This window comes from Crocodylus siamensis, chromosome 5 (genome assembly GCF_052110815.1).
Source record: "Crocodylus siamensis isolate JL-2025a chromosome 5, ASM5211081v1, whole genome shotgun sequence".
Lineage (NCBI taxonomy): Eukaryota > Metazoa > Chordata > Crocodylia > Crocodylidae > Crocodylus > Crocodylus siamensis.
Window position 1 is genome coordinate 51,623,525 of NC_143399.1, and position 21,613 is coordinate 51,645,137.

At 47.8% G+C, this 21,613-nt stretch overlaps 1 protein-coding gene across 1 annotated transcript in view; it reads left to right on the forward strand.

The window, feature by feature from the left end:
* Nucleotides 1-21,613, forward strand: part of CACNA1E (calcium voltage-gated channel subunit alpha1 E) — a 353,537-nt gene that overhangs the window by 138,939 nt on the left and 192,985 nt on the right. The window contains exons 4-5 of the mRNA XM_090047888.1: nt 2,842-2,947; nt 3,832-3,971. Of these exons, the coding sequence (XP_089904014.1) occupies nt 2,842-2,947; nt 3,832-3,971 (246 nt within the window). The remainder of the gene's footprint in view (nt 1-2,841; nt 2,948-3,831; nt 3,972-21,613) is intronic.

A 21,613-nucleotide genomic window follows, 5' to 3' on the forward strand; every position in this document is an offset into this window, starting at 1 on the left:
CATTGACCCCTGATGCCCAGCTGCGCTCAGGGTTCTCAAACACTCAGAAGCATTGAACGTTGGCTTCCTTTTGCTCTCATTCAGACCATTTCCACTGAACTGAATGGGAGCAGAGCTGAGCAAATGCCAAAGCTTTAGAAAATCCTTACATCCTGCAGCATGGTAGCTCTCTGTAATGTCTCCTCATTTTCGGGCAGGTATCTGGGGGCAGTTCTCATTCTCTCATCTCTCAGGCACAGTCAATAGAACTTTTGCCTGCTGTATTTTGTTAATCTTTCTGCTAGGCACCAGTCAGTAGCAAGAAGGGCCAGGTTCAAATTTCACTGTGGCTTGAGCCCCCACCCAGAAATCTGGAATCACTGCATTTGGCTAGGGTGTCCCACATAAAGAAAATCCCCCAGCTATGAAACAACAAAAAGGAAGTCAGGCCTATGCAGGCCAATAACTGGCAAGACTCCATTACTGGTCAATTTGCTCTAGGGACTAATAACCCCATGGCATTATCTCAGTAAACGCCTTAAGCCTGGCTCAGATTTGCCAAGCCCTTAATCCTGGCCCAGCTCTGCCAGCAAACCACAGCTGGGGTTCAGCCACACAGCTAGGCTGGAACCAAAAGAAGTTGCAACAGCAACTAAAACATTCCAGGCTCCAACCCTGGCTAGTCTGCTTCAGGGATTAACACCTCCTATAATATTATCCCACTCAAAATCCAGAAAAAAAAACAAAAGGTGAAAGAAGGGGGAGAGGATAGGGGTGTCAAGCCCTGAGACAGACTTTCTCTCCCAGTACTTGAGGCTTTCCCTTCACATAGCTTCATTTCACTTCTTCAGTGAAGTGGGGAGACCCCCATGGGGAGCAGTTTTGCCAGCTCCCAATTCAGCTTTTCAGGTCTCAGAAGCCCCAGGAGAAAAAGAGAGCTTTTATATGAGAAGTTTCTATATAAATGGCATCACACAAGCTTTTCCAATGGGGGCTTGTCTTGCTTACAGTCTTCCTCTTAACCAGTTAATTTAAAAAAGAGAACACTGACCAGTTAGCCAATTAGGCTAGGGGTCTGATGCCTCCAACTTATGTGGCTGACCCCCATGTACTTTTATTTACACTAAACAACTGGGGTATCCTCAGACAACAGGCCTAACAAAAGCCCTGGGTAGCTGCCTATGTGCAGTATCTCCTGTCCCTTTCCAGCTTACCCAGGCAGGAAACAGAAAACAAGATACTATATATATCTATATCTATATAATGCACACTCACAATCATATTTAACTAAAACCATATATAACAACACCCTGCAAAACAAAATGGCTTGTGCGTTTTATGTGGGTTAATATTATCTAAGTACCACTCCTGTGCTCAGTGCTATGCTTTGCAGTTTTATCAAGAGAGTCTCTGGCCTGGAGAACTGTAATTTTGTCTCAAGTCAATTCCCACCCATCCAATATCACATTTCCTGCTGCAAGCACCAAGATATCCCCCCTTCAAATCCTGGAAAATAAAGAGAGGTGTCTCAACCAGTCTAAATCTCTCTCAATGCTTGCAGAGGATCCATGCAAAAACTAAAGGGCATTGGAGCAAGTCTTGATTGCTGAGTAATGCCAAGTATAATATGAACTATATGGCCAGAAAGGAGTCCCACCAGTGATCCAAACTGGTGTGCCTAAATGAGATTCACCAGTTGCATCTGGTGGATAAGATGTGCAATACAACAGAAAATGACAAGCAGCTCTCTCAGACCTCACTGAGAAACCCATGCATGCCAGCAGCGAAGAACACATCCTCACTGTCCACTGCAGGGAGCTTTTCACTCCTGACCATGACAAGGGATGGTCAGCACTACATCCTTGCTTAAACGAGACCCGAGTTATCCCAATATTTCTCTACCTGTCTCACTACTGCTTTTTTTCTAAAATCTCAGCCAAAAATGGCAGGGTAGGGGCTGGCATGTAAATCCCAGGCATGGTAGGCTGAGCCAGTATTTTATAAATACAGTCAGTTGAGGCTAATTGTATCCTGGAAGCTGTTCTTAAAGCCGTCATGAGTACCTGTAGGGTAGGCATGTCCCCAGAGGAGGAAAGCTCTGCCTCAGGATGGGGGTAGGGCTTGGGAGTGAGTGTATGCACAAGGCTACAAAGGATTTTCCAAGGCTACAAGGGAATGTGGAGTTTCTCACCACAATTAGTGGAATTGACAGTGAGGGTTTAGCTGTCTGAGACCTGGCTAGAAGAAAGTAAAGTACTTCCCTGAATCTGGCATTCCAGCCTGGCAAATTTGCTGGTTCAAATGACACATCATCTGGGCTTCAAAGTGTGACTTCTGATGAAACTTCTACCTTTGTACATACCTGTCTCTGTATTCTGGTCCTGGATGATATAAGCCTGCTTCCTGCATGCTCCCAGTTGAAGGATCCCTCCTGCCTCCTCTCTGAGGATCTTGACTTGGTTTTCTGGCAGCTACCTGGTATACTGGATACCATGGGCACTTGTCCCTTTTGGTCTCCAGTGCTGGCTTTGCTGTTGCCTGGTGACAGGGGAGTGCTGGGCCCCAGCAAGTTGCTTGCTTCTACAAGTGCTTAGTGGTGCTGTCGGCTTTTTCCTCATCGCTTTTGTCATTTCCAGACAACTTTGTCAGTAGGTCTCACCCTGTTGCTCAGGAGCAGTGGTAAATGAAAGCTTATCTCCCTGCCGCTCCCTCTGTGTGCACGTGCAGGGAGAAACGGTGATTATTTGACAAACAGTGGCTAGCAAATGAAGTGACAAAGGCTGAGGAAGAAAGGCAGGCAGTGGATTAGAGGCTTGTTCCACCTCGGCTATTTTACTCCAGTTCCTTAACTCACCCTCTCACTCCCTTCGAATACATGATTCTGGCCACGATTATTGCGAACTGCATCGTCCTGGCGCTGGAGCAGCATCTGCCGGGAGATGACAAGACACCTATGTCCCGAAGATTAGTAAGTGCCTTTCTCTCATGCCCTCCTCCTCTGGAATCAGCTCTGGGGTTGTCTCGGTATTAGTGGGTGTTGAGCCTGGTGAGGAACCCGTACCAGTCCATCAGGCTGTGTGTATACTGTAAACTTACCATGCCTGTCAATAGTGCTCTCAGGTGTACCATGCTGATCCAGGAAGGCTGTCTCCTATGCTGGAAGCAGTATAGGCTCAGGTGGGCCTCAGGTCCTCAGGGTGCTAAATAGCTTGTTTGAAGTGCTGTGCAGAGATGGCTACCTGGGCTTCTGGTTTAGGAGGCAGCTTCCACAGAGCAGCCTCATGCACTTGAGGCATCATTGCTGGGCCTGGGAAGTTTGCTACATGCACATGACCTCAGTTGTTGAGGTTTAACTGTTTGATGCCTACTGCTTATCAGAAGGCTGCAGGTGCAGTCTCTTCGCTATCTGCCTGATTATGGAGTTCCTGGGCTGGCTTTGGAGTAGGGCAGAAGTGGGTGGGAGCTTTTTTCTCTGGGACTTTTATGCCTCAGGAAGATTTTACCCCTCCACTGCCTCCTGTAGAATACCTGGGGATAGGGGAGTTTGTCCTCTGGGTGGACCTGGGGCACTTGTTATAAATGGGGATTTCAGAAAGATTTTGCCAGCTGGACATGAGAGGGGGATGCAAGTGAGACAGAGGCAGAACTCCACAGCTTGTCATTCAGTGTTGTGGGTTAAAGAGGGGCTTAGGCATGTGCTGGGAAGAGGGATCTCTGAACGGGGCCCAGCAGGGAATTTTGGGCATGACAGCTCAGTCTTAAATACTGGTAAAATGGCTGCAAGCTGTACATGCGCCCTGGACATTTGCTGCGTCTTCCCTTCTCACCAATGTGCTGGGTCCCTTTCTGCAGGAGAAGACAGAGCCTTACTTCATCGGGATCTTTTGTTTTGAAGCTGGGATTAAAATCGTTGCTCTGGGATTCGTTTTCCACAAGGGCTCATACCTGCGGAACGGCTGGAACGTCATGGACTTCATTGTGGTCCTCAGTGGGTAAGTTCTCCTTCAGCCTGCCTAGTGGTATGGCCAAAAGACCGGTAGGTAGGGTGATTTGCAGATTCATGAACCAGGTTCTTTGCTTCGGTGAGGTCCAGTTCGAATAATTCTGCTAATTCTTACCTGGAGCTGGGAGTTTATTTTCAGGCCACTCTATTCCTGGGCCCCCACTCACCTAGTTGGCACAGTGGGACATGCCTAACCTCCAAGTGAAAGAGGAGGAGCTCACTTGTAACATGCTGGATGGAGTTAGCCTCCTCTTGGCTGGAGGCTGGATGCTACCCTGCCCTGGGACTGTGATAGAGTGAACAAGAAAAGCAGGAGAGTGTGTGGGAACCCTGCCCAAGAAGAGCTAAATGGCAGGCTGTTCAGCTGAGGAGCTGATCTGAATTTGTCTTGGAAGTAGGTTGCTTACTAGAGTTTTAGAACTAGGATCTAGAAAGACCTTTCCCCCCCAGGTCCTCTAAAAATGCCTTATTGGAGCTGACTGCTGGCTTCTGCTATCTTTATAAAATCATTACGAAAAGTAGAAACACGCTCAATTCTGTGTAGGAATCCAGTTTGAAGCAATGCATCACTTGCTGACCCATCGTACTACAGCTGTGTTTTAGGACCGTGTCTGGGGACATCTGCTTCTGTAGCCTCTCTGGACTATTTGGATTTATTGGCTATGGCACTTGTCGCCAGATTGGGGGATAGTCCTGGGTGTGACAGGATTGTTGATTCCACCTGGGAATTCAGCATTGAGAGAGATGACTGAGTTTCACACAGACCATGTGAAAGAAAGTGAATGGAATGATCTTTAGGTGAGTTTGTGAGAAGTGTGATGATCTGTGAAGGTAAGCAAGAAGCAGTACGCTTTAGTGTCCAGTGTGAGCATCCTTGGACAGGGTGCATCTGACAGTTGAGCAAATAAAAACTGGTGACCCTAGAGTCTAGGTGTTCAAAAAGCAAAGAAATATCCAGACTGCAGCTCCATCCATTTCTGCATGTGTGGATTTATTTGTGGGTTGATTGAAATATCAGTTCTGTTCTGTTCAAAGCAGCTAGTTTGATATATAGAAACAGATGGCTCCTGTGATCTGTGGATCTCAAAGCACAAATTCAAATATCCAAGGTCTAATGAATAAGGGCTGCAGCTTGTCTTTCCTATTACTTCAAAGGTTGCAGATTAGGAAACTGAGGCAGTGATAGACTCAATGTGAATCAAAGTCTCTCATGCACTTGAGGACAGATCTCAGAGTAGAACCCAGGAATCCTGATTCTGTGAGTCTCACTGCAATTGCGTAATCAAGCATGATGGGGACGTTCATGCTTTCCAGAGGTTTAAAAAGGAACTACTGCACTGTTGATGTTGAAGGTGGCTGCCCCCTTCCATGTGGGCTGGCCAAGGAGACGAGATGAAACGAGGAGAAGGTGAGACCAGCAGTCTCATTCTTGTGCATGCTGCCTGGGTGTACTTCTGTCTGCAATTGCCCACCTGTGATTTCTAGCAATGAATGCAGTAGACACATGTTTCACATTGCTTTTATAGAGCATGCGAGTTTCTCTTTGCTTTTCTGGCTGCAAAAGCCAGTGAGGCAGCAGGGAAGAAAGGCAAGTCCAGTAAGTGCTTTTGTGTTTGTGTCTCATTCTTGAGATCCAGTTCTCAGGACCAGTCTCAATTGCTTTGTTCAGTTTCCACTAGGAGAGCTAACCAGTGACCTCACCTTCATGACAGCTGGTTCCTGGTTTTGAGGAGATGGAGATGAAGGGGTCTTATAAGGAGTATAGTATGGGATGTCTCTGACAACTGCTGGCATTGCTGAAAGATGAAAACCTTCTACTTAGAAATGTCCCATTGGTGGAAGAACTGCAATGAAGGGAGTGGGAAGGTTTGCCATGGATTTTGGTTCTGTAGTGCCAGAAGCCGTTGAGGGACCTAAGAAGATTTAATGGAGAGTGAGTTCCTCCTTGCCCCTGCCACCTGGAAGCTGGGGATGTTTTGTTTGCCAATGTACATGTGTCACTGCTCAGGCAGGAATAAGTAGCTGGTGGAATCTGTTTCCCAGTGGATTTTCAGCATAGTCTCAGTTGCCCATTGGCTTTGTACTTTGGAATGAAGTGAGATGCAATGCTGCTTGCAATAGTGCCAAACACATAAGGCAAGGTCTTATGCCCTATATGCAAGTGGGGTGGGGGGTTGATTTTCAGGTTAGAGGTGGTCTTAGGAGTTTGACTGGGGGGCCTCCTAATGGTTGAGCAGCAGGATTGTACTCACTGGTGTCTGTCCCTGCCTTGTTCAGTGACCCAGCACTCACTGATGGCTCTTGGTTGATTCTCTGCTGTTCACCATAGCCATGTAAATATCTTTAACTTTTTTAGCCCTAAAAGGTTTTGACCTGGTGAAATCCCATTGTCTGGCCCTTCTCTGCAACTGCTGCTAGCAGCCCTGATCGCACTTGCTAGAGCTAGTGTGCTCGTTGGGGTGGGGTGTGTGATAGACAGTCATGTGCTGAAGGGCTCTGATTCAGGCGAGCAGCTGGGTGGGGTGGAGTGGGGGAAGGTGCTCCTCTGACTCCTTGGAAAGGATCAGTGCAGTAAGCAAGACCTCTCCTACTCTGATGAGCCATCATTTGCACCCACCCTCAACATGCTCCTCCCTTGCTGCTAGATCATACCATGCCTGATCATGTGCTTTTCACAGCAGCAATATCCTTCATGTTTCTTCTTCCCTTTCCATGCTATCCAGCCTAGCTGGCATTGCTGAGGTAGCAGGAACTAGGGAAGGCTAGCCTGACTCACTACTACCACAAGAGCATTCTTTAGCTCCCAGGCCTAGTGAATGTATTCAGATAGTCAAGGGTGGAGACAGGTTATCCTGGGATACAACTAGATCTATCCAGCATCACTTTGCAGCCCTCTTCAGTGATTAGAGGGCTCTGGCTGTGATGTGTTGCCTGAGGACAGACACCTGTACAGACTTGTCCTGTAGCATACTTGGTGCAGCTAGGAGGGAGCTGCTTGGTCTGAGTCTGCAGATGCTTCACAGTCACCAATGCCCCAGTCATGCCTTTTTACGCCCCCTGCCTTCTTGCCACTGTTCTTCAGAGGGTCGTGGGGAGACCACAGCTCTTTTGATTAGAATGCGGGTTCCTTAGTTTGTAGCCCATAATGAGACAATGTCTCCGAAAGGCCCCCTTTATGGGGATGGTGGACATCACAGTGAAAAAGGGTGTTTGCAGGAACATTCTTCTCCCATGGAGGAGACAAAGCAGATAAATCCCATGTCATATGCCCAACATAAATAGGCAGGTGAAGCTTCCAGCCTGTCACATTGGGATAGTTCCCTTCTAGCTCCCAAAGGGATTAGCAGGGGCAGCTGATTTGAACCTACCTGTTAATGTACCTGGAGGGAGCTCCCTGCTCATCACCTCAGGACAGGGGGATTCCAAAGCCTAGAGCTATGGAGGTAACCCCCACCAGACAGGTCAGGAGGGCAGACACTTAAATGCAGGGGCTCTTTCAGGGGCAGTGGGGATATCTGACATAGACCTTTGCTCAGCATGGGGATGGGTGAAACACTGGGATGGGGAAGAGGTTTTTACCAGTGGCCTTTCCCCTCTCTTCATGTCAGCTTGGATGAGTTGACTGTAAGTGACACGATGCTGAGTCAGCACTCGGTGATTACTCACTCATGAACACGTTCCCGGTTTCTTTCACTACTTCTCCATGTTCTGGGCACAGTGCCAGGGAATCAATTGTCCATGAAGGGCTGTTAGCTCCATACAATCCAACATGCTGACAAACATTGAGGCCTTCCTCTGAAAAGCCCATTCACCGCGTGTGTAGGCATCAACAACAAGAGTTGCTAAGGATTATTTAGAAACTTCCCGGTGTTGGGGGTGATTCCAAGGTTGCTTTACCAGTTTTGAAAGAGACCTCCCTGATTTTGCCATCTGCTGCAGGCCTCTTATCTTTCTAGAGATGCTTCATCCTCTCCTTCTGCCCCCAAGCCCACCCCTAGCCTTTCTGTTGGTCAGCAGCTATTCTAACCCATCCAAGAAACTCCTTATTGTTGTCCTGATCTTGGTTGAAGCAGGACAAACATTGTGCAGAGTCGTGGCCACAAGGCCACTGAAAGCATTTGCAAAGCATCTGGTAGTTTCTCGCTGACAGTGTGTGGTGGGTATATTGGATTGATGTCTGCCAGTCAAAAAAATAAAATACAGTTTTGTATTGAATGTATTTGACACCTGCAAGGAGTCCAACACAACACAGGGTTAACTTGCAGGCGTGTAGTCTAGAACATGCAAGAACCAGTTCTCAGCCAGATTGTGACACTTCTGAGATGGGTCACATCAGAGGAGGAAGCACCTGGGTAACTAGGAACTAAGGTTGGTTTGAGGTTTGATAAATGATTAGGGCCCTGAGAAAATTGTGATTTCGTGGATTGCACAGATACTGTGAAATTAGCCTCATATTATGATTTTTAAGGGTCACGAGCCTGTGCCAGAAAAACATGCAAAACAAAAGCACAGGTTTCCCTGAGCAGATCATCTAGTCTGACCCCCTGCCATGGCAGGAAAGAGTACTGGGGTCAAATGACCCCAGCAAGGTGTTCATCTAACCTCCTCTTAAACACCCCCAGGGTAGGAGCCAGCACCACTTCTCGTGGAAGTTGGTTCCAGACCCTAGCCACCCTGACAGTGAAGTAGCGCCTCCTGATATCTAACCTAAACCTACCCTCTGCCAGCTTGTGACTGTTATTCCTGGTCACTCCTGGCGGTGCTCGGGGGAACAGTGACTCCCCCAATGCCTGCTGATCCCCCCTGACTGGTTTATAACAGGCCACAAGATCCCTTCTCAGCCTTCTCTTTTGGAGGCCGAACAGGTTCAGGTCCCGTAGCTTCTCCTCATAGGGCCTGCCCTGTTGTCCCCTGATCATACGAGTGGCCCTCCTCTGGACCCTCTCCATGCTGTCCACATCCCTCTTGAAGTGTGGCGCCCAGAACTGGACGCAGTACTCCAACTGCGGCCTGACCAGTGCCGCATAGATGGGGAGGATCACCTCCTTGGACCTGCTTGAGATGCATCTGTGGATGCATGACAAGGTGCGGTTGGCCTTCCTAACTGCCTCCCCACACTGCCGGCCCACGTTCATCTTGGAGTCAATGATGACCCCAAGATCCTTTTCCGCCTCCATGCTGACAAGAGGGGAGTTCCCTAACCTGTAGGTATAGTGCTGGTTGTTCCTCCCGAGGTGCATCACCTTGCACTTGTCTGTGTTGAAACCCATCCTATTCTCGTCTGCCCACCCTTGTAACCTGTCTAGGTCTGATTGTAGCCTGTTGCATCCTTCCGGTGTGCCCACGTCCCCCCACATCTTAGTGTCATCAGCAAATTTGAACAGGGTGCTTTTTATCCCCTCGTCCAAATCACTGATGAAGAAGTTGAACAGTGCGGGCCCGAGGACCGAGCCCTGCGGAACCCCACTGCCCACGTCCTTCCAGGTTGAGAAGGACCCATCCACCACCACCCTCTGGGTGCGGCCCTCCAGCCAGTTGGCGACCCATTTGACTGTGTGGGTGTCTACACCACAGCCCCCCAGTTTCTTAATGAGAACAGGGTGAGAGACAGTGTCGAATGCCTTCCGGAAGTCCAGGAAGACTATATCCACTGCTACCCCTGCATCTAATGATCTGGTGATCTGATCATAGAAGGCCACCAGGTTGGTCCGACAGGACCTGCCACTGATGAACTCGTGTTGGTTGCCCCTAAGCATGCAGTCCCCTGCTGGCCCCTCCTGGATGTGTGCCAGCATAATTTTCTCGAACAGCTTGCCTAGGATCGAGGTAAGACTAACCGGCCTATAGTTTCCTGGGTCTTCCTTCCTGCCTTTTTTGAAGATGGGGACCACATTGGCCCTCTTCCAGTCCTCCGGTACCTTACCAGAGCACCACGAGTGCTTGTAAAGCTGTGCCAGGGGACTTGCAATGACCTTGGCCAGTTCCTTTAGAACTCTAGGGTAGAGATCATCTGGACCAGCTGACCTGAATACGTCCAACCCCTCCAGAAGCTCCCTAACTAAATCCTCGCTAACCTGTGGCCCAGGTGTGCCTTAAGGGGGCGCCCAGCAGGGAGGTGGCTGTTCTGGTCCCTGCTTAGGAAGACAGAGGCAAAGAAATCATTAAACATGTTAGCTTTGCTGTCTGGTGTGACGACCAAGTTTCCCAACGCGTTCTGCGAGGACCCCACATTACCCAGGACCTTCTTTTTACCCCCTACGTATTTAAAAAAGGACTTCTTATTGTCCTTAATCTGGGAAGCTAGTCCCAGTTCCATCTCTGCCTTGGCCTTCTTAACTACCCCCCTACATCCCCGAGCAACTACAGAATAGTCCTCCTTGGTGATGACCCCTTCTTTCCATTGGGTGTAAGCCTCCTTTTTAGCAAGGAGACATTCCCAGATGCTTTTGGTGAGCCACGGAGGCTTGTGTGCTCTCCTGTTCCCTTTGATCCTCGTTGGGATTACCTTCCTTTGGGCTTGGAGGATCGTCTCCTTAAGGAGCGACCACTCTCCTTGGACACCTGGCTGACACTTATGGCATTCCAGCCTGCAAGTGGCTGCTGGGGGGCATGGCTAGGATGCAGCTAGGCAGCCAGAAGAAGGTAAGTGTATAGGGAGTAAGGGAGAAGAGGTTTTAGAGGGCCAGGGCTTAGGGACTCTCAAGGTGGATGGGGCCTGCCATAGGCGGCTGAAGGCCAGAGCTAATGGGGCTTAAAACTTTTTGCGGCAGTCAGTGACAGCAGTAATGCCACAATACCTCTGTCCTGCACTGCCCAGCAGCACTCGGTGTGCAGCCACTCCTCTGCTGCTGCTTACAGCTGCAGCATGCACTGGCCCCACAAGAGCCCTGCAGGAGGGAGGGACGGGGGTCAGGTGGGGCTCAGGTCCCCAAATAATATTTTCCCCCACCCCTTATGGGCCTGCTGCATGTGCAGCACGCACACGGGTAAAATATCATTTTTCATAGAATATTCACAGGACTACCAGGACCCATTTGCCAAGATCAATGGTAGTTCTATGACTATTCTGTTAAAAATGATACCTTACCCGCACATGTGCCGCAAATTTTCTGCATGAAATTGACCATTTTCTCAGGGCCCTACAAATGATGCAATGCAGTATTGCAGTAGCATAACTAAGGTGGGGTGACTGAAGCCGCAGCCCGGGGCACTGATTTGGGGCGGGGTTGGGGGTGGGGGCACGGAAAAATTGTAGCTGTTGCTGCTATAACCTCACCAGCAGCCGCTGCTGCCCCAGACACTGGGTTGCCTGGTTATGCCTCTGCAACATTGTGCTATGCTATGTCAGACAGCATGTACTTTTTGCACCCTATCACACTAAGTTTTTGCAGGCTCCCATTATTCTCATCTCAGTGTTGGAAAGGATTGGGGATAAGGAGCAGAAACAGCTTTCACTGCTCTGTTTTACTGGATTTGTCAGCTGACAACAACATTCTCCATTTTGCACTCTTCGAAATTATTAGTGACTTTCTTCAGCAAATAATCCTTGGACTACAAATTGTTTGCAGGTAGCTTGTGGGAAATATTTGCACTTTGCAGTTCATGCTGCAGCAGTTAGTTGCCTTAGTCAGGTAGCATTGTTTCTGTTCCCTATGTCACTTAATTATGTAACCAAATTAGCAGCAAACAAGATCAGGAGTTCACAATCAGATGTACAGATTGAAATTTACTTTCAACAAATGTGAGCTTAAAAATCTCTGTTCAGGAGTAGAGTGGGATTGGTAGGCTCTCCAAGAAAGGTCCCCTGCTATCAAAAACTCCTCTGGCTGATAGGCTATACCACTGAACTGAAAAAAAAAATGGTCTCTGGAATGTATAGAGAAGTTCATCCTGTTGCTGTCCCAGCCGCCTGCGGAGGGTTTGGGATTGAGAGTATGGTTGAGGGTAGAAAGGTAAGAAAAGTTTATTGACGTAACAAAAACACAACTATGTGTAGTAACAAGACAAACAATGACAGATAAGAACAATTCGCATTGGCAACTTAGCGGAAGTCCCCTCTGATGCCTGATGTACAACAAGTTTCTCTTTCCACAAAGTTCAGTGAAGTCAGGAGTCCCTGATCAGCGCTGTCCGAGAGGTACTGGGAAGGACCCTGGAGTTCAATCCTTGGGCTCCTTGAGATCCACGGGCCCACTGATCCAGGCCAACAGCTAACTAATCCTTTTCACAGAGCTGCATCTTCCTTCAGAATGATTTCTGGATATTCCAGCCAATTTATAGCTTCTGAATGGTACTGATAATGTACAGCCACTCAGATTCTTTTTACTTCAACTGTCCTTAGGCTGACCAATAGCAGTACAAGCCTTGCATTCCTTTGATAAGGTTAATTTTAAGTACGCCACAGGGCCTTACTACTTCAAGGCTTTGCTAAATTTACTAGGCCTTACTTATACAAGGCCTTACTACATCTTAAACTTTAATTAGGCTCTTAGCAACAACATATAGCTTAATATTTAAAGAAATACAGGAAAAAACTTGGTCTAATCTTCATTGAGCCTTCAGAAAGCACCTTTATCACACAGACATAATTTTCAGCTGTCACACTTGCCCTCTGAGAAACCAAATGGTTCTAGTGTCCAGAACCATGTTAAATAATGGAGTGCATTTGTAAATAACTGCATCTTGATCCACCTTTGATGAATTAATTGGCAAACACCAAATATCCAGCTCTTGCTAAGCTTGTCTGAAGTTAACACTGGGTGTTCATTTCTTTATGGACTGGCAGTTCATATCTACTCTTTGAAGGTGGGACAGAGAACGTTGGTTATGCTTTGGCAATACATGGTCATAATCTGGGGATCCTCGGGTATTTATGATGGAGACATTTGGACTGTCCATAACAACACGTATACTGGCTTATGTTTCCATGAGCAACAGGATAGCCAGTGGCAGATTCTCAGCTGGTGTAGATTGTCAGAGCAATGGAGCTGTGACAGCTTATACTGGGTGAGAATCTTCCCCATTATCCCTCGTTGGAACTGCTGACACTGGCTTTGCCTTGATCAATGTTTATTTCTTAATCCAATAAATCCAGATGTTCACCACAACAGAAACTGACACTCACTGAGAGTTACTGACATTAAAACTTCTATCTGTTACATTTACAAAAGATTTCTGTGTAGAACCTGTTTCCATATAATCATGACTTCCTGAAAAATGTCTTTTTAGTGTTTTTCCATCTACATGGATTTTTTTAAAACATGAAATAAATTTCTTAAGTCATTTTGGAGGCATGAGCATGAGCAGGGAAAATATACTTTTCCCTCCTGAGTTTGTGCATGCACATACACACTTTTCCAATACACAGCTCAAAATCAGCCAGATTTTGAAACTGGAATCACTGGATTCCATTTTAAAGTATGTGTAGGATCAAGTATGGTAAATGATGCGTAATTATCAACATTGGGGCAACCTACTAAACAGACGTAGATCTCAGCTGCTGTCATCTATGTAGACAGAGATGACTGAAACGTCCTGCATTAAAATCAAGAACATAGTTCTGCATGCTCCATAGACTTCTGGAACCACCTGTGGCCTACACAGCTCTTCCAGCTGTAACCACCTGAGTGCAGTGCTGTGGGCAAGCTAATTAGCTTAGTTGTCCGAGAGGTACTGGGAAGGACCCTGTTATTTAGCATTGTGCTATGTCCTCTGAGCAGATGCAGCAGGATGCTACTGAGCACTGATCTGGGACCAATTTCCAAATTTGGGACAGACATCCCATCTCACGGAGTCCTTGGGGACACTGGGACACAGGCACTGAATTAAGACTGACTGGAAAATGTGGAACAGTTGGGCATTTTGGAGGGATGCCACTTTTCATACCAATTACCACCTTTACAAAAGGTCCCAGCAGGAAGGCCAACTTCTGAATGGGTCTGGAGAATCAACCACTGGATTGTCAACTTGTTAATGCTGGTCTTTCCACTTGTCACACAGTGAAGGAAGCTTACACTTCTAGTGCTTGTGCAGTGCTTGCTTTGTGGACTGAGAAGAGGACATGATCCCTAAACTGGCATCAAATTTAAGAGGGGAAGGGAAGGATGAGGTTAAACATCCTCTACAAATATTTAGGTGGGTGTATGCTCAGCACATTGTGATTCTTTAGGATCATGGATTGTATTGGCTTTCATATAGCAGTTGTAATAAAATAACATGTCACAGGAGACAAAGAGAGGGGGAAACCTTTTAAAATGAAAAGAAAGCCTTTGTAAATTTGTGCAGCAACCAGATTTTTGTTAATTGTAGAGGTTAGCAAAGGGGTTTTGTTTTTCTATTTTTTCAGGCTCCCTGCATATTTCTCATCTGTTTTTTTTCTCTGCATCTTCTGTCTTTCTAATTCCATTTTGGAGGTGGAGGTTAGCAGAAGGATTCTGTTTTCAGAGGACTGTGCTCCTGCAGCCTGGCCTTTACCAAACGTCAAGCTTCATTGACAGCTGTCAGGCCCAATTCTTTGACATTTGCAGCTTTCAAATACAGAGACTGCACTAGCATGGGGAAAGCTGTTCAGGCCAGCTGAGAGGACAGAGGATCATGAGAGCCCAGCTAGATTTCATTGGTGCTCAGCTTCTGTGTGAGTGGCAGCTATAGGCAGGGGAGGGAGAAGCAGAAAATGAATTATTGACTGTGTAAATCCAAGGTAAATAAATAGGGGCTGGTAAAGTAAGTGCTAGGTTTGGGCCTTTTAACAAGAGATTAATAATGGTTTGTGCACCTGAAAGCCCCTTGGAACTCTCAGGGGCTGTGTGGTTTTCATTAAGGTATTTCTTGTGATGGAACATGGCCAGGGTGAGTGAATGAATAAATGAATGAGTGCTGGTATTTTACAGTGCAAGAAGACTGGTGCTCTGAGGAGCCTGCCACTCCCTTACTACTCCATGCATGGGCCTTGCCACTAGCAGCCTCATAGCCAAACTCGTCCCAGAATGAGAGATGAGGTTAGGCTTTATGTCATGGACTTCCTATTGCAGGGCAGAGCAGAAGGCATTCTGGAAATGAGCCCCTTTTCCCTAATGCAACCCAAGTCCAATGGCACTTGCTAGCACAATGCATCTTAGCTGTGATGCTTTACATCCTCCGTGCTGTACCCTGCAGATCCTTTGAGAGAAGCTTGTGTCTCAGAGGAGCTTCCTGAGGTTCAAAACCCCATGTGGGAAGGTCTCCTCTGTCTGACTGCTGCTGCAGGACTGTAGATAGCGCTGTGCCAGTGGAATCCTGCACAGGTGGGGTTCCTTCATGAAACGCGAAGCAGCCCTGCACAAGAGGATTTGTGTTCTGGGGCACTGCTACATTTTGTGTTGGGTTCCCGTGGTGGGGACAAAGGTCCCCACCAGACTATTCCACCTATTAGACATTAAAGTGGACTTAGGTACCTTAGTGCAATTCTGTTCCAACCTGTTCAAGTCCCTGAAAACCTATAAATGCATCTAGATAAATATATATTTTTGTATGATTATCTTACCCTGAAGCTTGAATAAAAAAAAAAAAAAAAGGAGGAGGAGGAGAACCCCACTGATCTTTCATATTAACTGTTTTCCAAGGACATGAGCAAAGTGGAATAAAATAGAACGACACTTAGTGTTTAAATCCACTTACATACCTAACAGTAGGCCTGTGCAAAGTGGCTAGTATTCGCTTTGGATTCAAATTTGGCCGATTTGGTGATTTGAATCACTGTCCCGAATTGATTCGGAGATTCGGCTGCCGAATCTCTGAATCACACAGGACCCAACCCTCACCCGCTCTCCCAGCCCCTGCAATGGCTGCCCTGTCCGCCCCAGCTCCCAGCACTTTGAAAAAAAAAAGCCCCCACTCACTGGGTGCTGCTGGGTGGGGCGATCCCCACTGCCCCACACCATGTGGGGGCTCTGCCATGAGTCCCCCAGCCCCCCCCCATCCCAACTCCGGCCCTTTAAGGAAAAATAAATGAGAAAACCCCCAGATTCACCATTTGTGTGTGGCTGGGGGCGATCCCTCCTATCTCCCACTGACCCGCGTCATGTGGGGGGCTCTGCACAAGCCCTCTGAAGCCCTGAGGCTGCTGCAGGAGCCAGTGGAGCGTGGGGGTTTATTGGGGGGGTTTCTTAAAGGGCCAGACTTGAGGTGGGCGGGAAAGCTATGGGGGGGCTGGGGGAGCGGGGGGGGGACTGGGGAGCTCATGGCAGAGCCCCCCATGCAGCACGGGGCAGTGGGGGGCAGCAGGGATCTTCCCCCTGCCCAGCAGCAGCCAGTGAGTGGTAGCTTTTTTTTAAAGGGTAGGGAGCTGGGGGGGGACTGGGGGAGCAGGCGGGGGTTAGGGGGCGCTCATGGGGGATGGGGCCTGGCAGGGGTTCCCCCCATGGTCCCCTCCCCCCTCCTCCAACCCCCCCTCTCCTGGCCCTTACTTACCAGCTCTGAGTCTGGTTCCAGCTCCCTGCTGCAGTGGTTGGGGACTGCCCAAATCACTGAAGCTCTCCAAATCTTTTCCAAATTGATTTGGACCTTTTTATTGGTCCCCTGATTCGATTTGGATTTGGAGATTTGGACACCAAATCAGGCTGAATCTCCTCCGCATTGAATCAGCATCTGAAGCTTTGCACACCTCTACCTAACAGGTAGTGTAGAATCTGGCCCGATGCATGTCTTCCTTGGGCACAAATCCCTGCATTTAGAAGGACCCCCACAGGTCCATGGATAAGAGGAAATGATGCCAGCAGACAGTTAGCACCTACTTCTGCAATGAGAACCTGGGGCCATTCCCTCCCATGCGTGTTCCTGTGCATGCTTAAACCCATGCCTGAACACAAGGGACCGGGAGTAAGTTATTCTCTAGGAGCAAGCACCTGCCATTTCATAGGTGGAATGGAGCAGTGTTGCCCAAATGCCTGGGGCCTGTTTCTGTCCACATCACACTTAAAGCACTTGGCTGGCGCACTCCATCATTCATCTTTTTGGGGCACTTGCAGCTCTCCAGCTGAATGCTGAAGTGAGGCACCAGGATTTGTTCTCTTTGGTCCCAATCCAAAGCATCTTTGTAGATGAAGGGAGGCTTTCTGTTAACTTCCATAGGCCCTTTAAGGCAGCCCCTGAATGTAGGCTCAGTATTGAAGAGTAGCGGCAGACCAGAACTGGGTGTAAGTTGTAAAACCTGCCCAAAGTAGCCTGTGCTGAGCTCCATGCTCCTGTGGCTAGACTGCTCCTTGTACCTAGCTATCTCGGTTAAGGCTCAGTGCAGGTATCTCTCGGGTATCTTGCAGTCTGCAAGTTCCCCTCCTTTCCTTTTCCTCTTGCCTTTGTTCTTAGGTCTTCCTGGGTGTTAGGGAGCTATCAAAGCATTGGATCTCTCCATCTATATTCAGCCCTCGCAGCTGCTAAGAAATGAAGCTGTTAAAGTTTGATGTGCTTTCAGTAGCTGCCCAGCAGGAAAAGGGGTGGGGGTGGATGAGCAGGGAATTCTTCCCCTCCTGCAGAAAGTAGGAGCTGATATGTCAGCTCATGTTGCGCCTATGCGTGTGTGTGCTTTATCCATGTTAGAGCACACCTGTGTCTGCACCCGTATGCCAGTGCCTCGCTGTGTTTGTATCCAGCAGAGAGCAATGAGTACAAACAGCCCATTAATTGTGTCCCTTTAGCAACATTTTCTCTTTATCACCAGCATGGCTTAAAAGGCTTTAAAAGCCTTTTCCTCTCTTTGCGAGAGAAAGTATCTCCTTTAGATTAATTGCTTTAGAGTAATTCTCTTCAGTTTCCCCCCTTCCCAGTGCATAGAATCACCTACCTTCCCTTCCTCCTTAGCATGGCCACAGTTTGGAGGTTTACTTCATACATTTTTGGGCATCCTTAGGCACATCATGACCTAGCACATCTGGCACATTCATCAGGAACAATGAAACAGCAACTGTAGAGGAAAAGGATCAGTGCTTTTGTGGCTGTATCTCATGGTTTTGGAGTGCTCTTCTACTAGAGCTGAGACATCCCAGACCTTAGTGAACAACTGGTCCAGTCATGCCAGGAAAGACTGAAAAGAGTTAAAGCTTTATTAAGTTTGCTTCTCAGATTATGGCATCACCCAGTGTATCTGGTTCTCTCGTGATTCATCCCTTCACATAGGGTCCATGGTGTATACTGCCTCTAGAATGAAAACACCTGATGTGTACTGTGTAAGCTCCAGGATTTTTTTAGCTGAACCACTTCCTGTAAACAGTAGGGAGATGACTTGGGCGGGCTGCTAAGATTTCTCAGAAAGAAGGTAAAAACATAGGTATTAATAGTTTAAGGCAGGGCACAATGTGTATCTGAACTAGACAAGCAAAAGTGTCTTCTTGTTTCTTTCCAACTAGAAAGCCATGGGAGGTCATGGGTAGAAAAGCCAGTAGAAACGGGTTACACCGTGACATCCAGGCATTTCTATGTCACATTCCAAGCCTGAGCAGCAATACCATAACATGATTATCGTGATAAAGTCTTTAATTCTACACAGCCAAAGAACCAGTGCACAAGGAGGTCTTAGAAGGCAACCTGAAGTCTGAACACAAGCATGTTCTCTGATTGACCCAGACAATATTTATCTTTCTTTCCTTTATTAAATCAGTGACTATTGAATATTGCTGGTTAATACATGATGACTTCCTCAACTCCCTCTCCTCCACCCCCCTTTCCTTTTCTTTCTTTCAGGACAATTAGTAAAGTGTTTGGTCTTTGGTTTGGATGAATAATTAATTCCCAAGCTTTGTGAATGATTCATGTGCCATATGCCATGGCAACAGGATGTGTGTGACACAGTCACCTCATACAAAGGGCTGTGCCATTTCCCTGGCCCCGTGGAGGGGATGGGGTGCGTGGGAGGCAAGGAAAGGTTTCAAGCTGCTGGTGACTTATCTAGACTTAGGTGGTTTTGGGGAGCCACTGGGGGCTCCGGAGAGCCAGGGGGAAGTCTTGTCCACAGAGGGACGTGGATGGTGTCTCCAGGGGATCTCTGCATCCACCCTTGTTGAGTGAAGGTGTTTAGGGAGTCCTTCTGTGTCCCTCCCATCTCTGCTGACCATACAAGTCCTGCTGTGCTTGGGGACCATCCATGCACAAGGTCTTTTGATTCTCTCAGTATGAGCCTCTGCCCTGTTGTTTTCTCAGCCCATGAGCTGACATTAGATGTACCTGATTTTCTGTCATTCTTTCTGTATCTGATCCTGAGTGGTGCTGGCCACTTTAGACTCCCATTGACTTTCATGAGGTGCTGGGCTCCTCTTAGGAGCAGGCCGTCCTTTATGCCATGCTTTACCCTTTACTTTCTGTTTGGGTTTGTAGGTAGGAGCCTTCAGGATGCCCCCAGCTGTTTTTAGGTTCCCTTCAAATTGAGGGCACACATCATCATCTCCAAGTAGGTGTTTGTTACTTCACAGGCTCAAGCCTTCTAAGTGAGCCAGTGCTCTAGGAACAGATGCTGTGAGCTTAGCCCTTTCTCACAGAAGGTCTGGCCTCAGGGCCTGGTGTTGGGAAGCCCGGAGGAAGACTTTTGGGGAAGATGAGTGAGATTTCAGAAAACAGAAGGAAGCATGTCTGCTCGGCATGTTCCAGCAGCAGGAATGCACTGATTCGAGAAGACTCTTCTTTATTTTTAAATCCCGTGGGAGTCAGATTCTTCAGGTTACTAACATTACAGGCCAGATCCTGAGCTGGAGTAAATCAGTGGAGCTCTACTGAGGTTGGAGGAGCTACACCACCTTCCTCCAGCTCAGGGTCTGGCCCATGTGCAGTTAATGTCTTTTCTTTTGCTCTTTCGTCACATGTCTCCTTTTTCAGGTTTCAGAAACTTGTTCTGCTTAGAAAGGAGTGGGTGTCCTTCAGCCACACCCCCTCATTATATGGGTTAACCTCCTCCCTTGACATTCCCACCAGCCCTTATAGAAAATGTTTGGCTCCTTCCCTGCAAACCAGCACTGTTGCGTGTTTGGAGTTTGTCAAGATGAGACTGATGCCTGAACTCTGAAATGGTGTCCTCCATACAGCATCTTATGTTAGAAAGGCCTCATTTTATCCCAGTGCAAAAGGAGTTGCACCCGGCTCTGTCCCTGCTCTCCCTGTTTCTTTTTGTTAACTGGATGGAGTTTTGTTTAGAAACCTGACATAAGCATTAGGGATGAGACTAGGCTAGGGGTCCCTAGCAGAATTCCTCCCAAACTTTGGACTGGGGCCTGAATGTTGCAACTTGACTGTCTTTGCTGGATATTGGTGTGATCCAGAGCTCACTGAAAGCAATGGAAAGACACTTGTGCATCAGGGATTTTGTATTAGCCCCTTTCAGAGCTGTGTGGAACTCTGGTTTTGATTCATATGAGTTTTGGTGAACATTCCCTGTGGCTCTGGTTCAGGTCAATTATGTTCCTTATATGATGCTTTGAGAACTGTGCATTCAAATGGACCCCAAAATTAAACTCAAAGCCACTGGGTCGTTCCTGGTTTTACAGTGAAACCATTTCTGACTAGATTCCGCATTACATTTAAATGTGTGTGTCTCTTGGGCAAGGTGTATGGTGGGACAGGAGGTTAGGACACTACCTTGCAGCCCAACATCCACAGCTTAAATCAGCAGATGCCTAATTGGTAGATTTATTTCTGGGTTATTAAGAGACGACTGAGGTTTGTGGATCTTGGCTTGAGTGAGCCTCACTGAGCAGCATGTAGGAGAGCTGGCTTTATAGCTACTCCTGGTGCCAGCTCCAGAGGGGTATAATAGATTCATTCAGATGCTGGGTGTTGCTCCTCTTTTGCCAAGATATTGTGTTGGATGCAGCTGGCCCTGGGGAGTCAGTGCTGGGGAAGCAGAGGGCGTGCTCCTGGCTGAGCCTCCAGAGATGTCTGGTGGTTGCACTGTTCACATTAAGGGTGGGCTCCAGCCTCCCTCGCAATTAGCTTAACATTCCACAGTCATTTGTTTAAATGAAATTTCACAAACATCAGCTCAAGCAGCCAAATGCTTATTATGCAGCATGCACTGTGTGGGCCAGCAGTCTTGGGGCAGAATGAGCCTTCTTACCAGGAAGGCATGTGCTAGGGCTTGTGGGATTTCATACCAGTCAGGTGAATCTACTCTCAGCTTCCTCTCTAAACACCTGCTGTGAGCCCCCTGCATTTAGTATCCTCCACAAACCAGTAGGGGCTGGTTAGCCCCTGGGGTGTTCCTATGATGGGGTGTCTTTACCATATCTCATCTCCAACTGTTTTCTTTCCTGTTGCCTATTCCTGGTAGGATGGCCTTCTAGGGATAAGAGGGTAGCTCAGTCCCTGGGCCCAGCTGTAGAAGTTTTTCCTAATACATGAAGAGTTTGCAGTGGTGCATCTTCACCAAGGACTGAAATCTGGGCACCTGCCCCCTCTGTTTAGGCGCATCCTAGAATTGCAAGAGGGGAGCCAGTTGTCGTGCAGAGTGATACCTGAGCACTGAGCCCAAAAGCTCCTTTGAGAGAGGTCAGTGAACAGCCTCTATGCAGAAATAACTATCAGTCCTCCCCATGGGCTCAGTTTGCAATGGACAGGTAGACACCTCTGCTATCACTGATCTAAATCGCTCTTAAACTTGATTAGACCCTCTCCCAG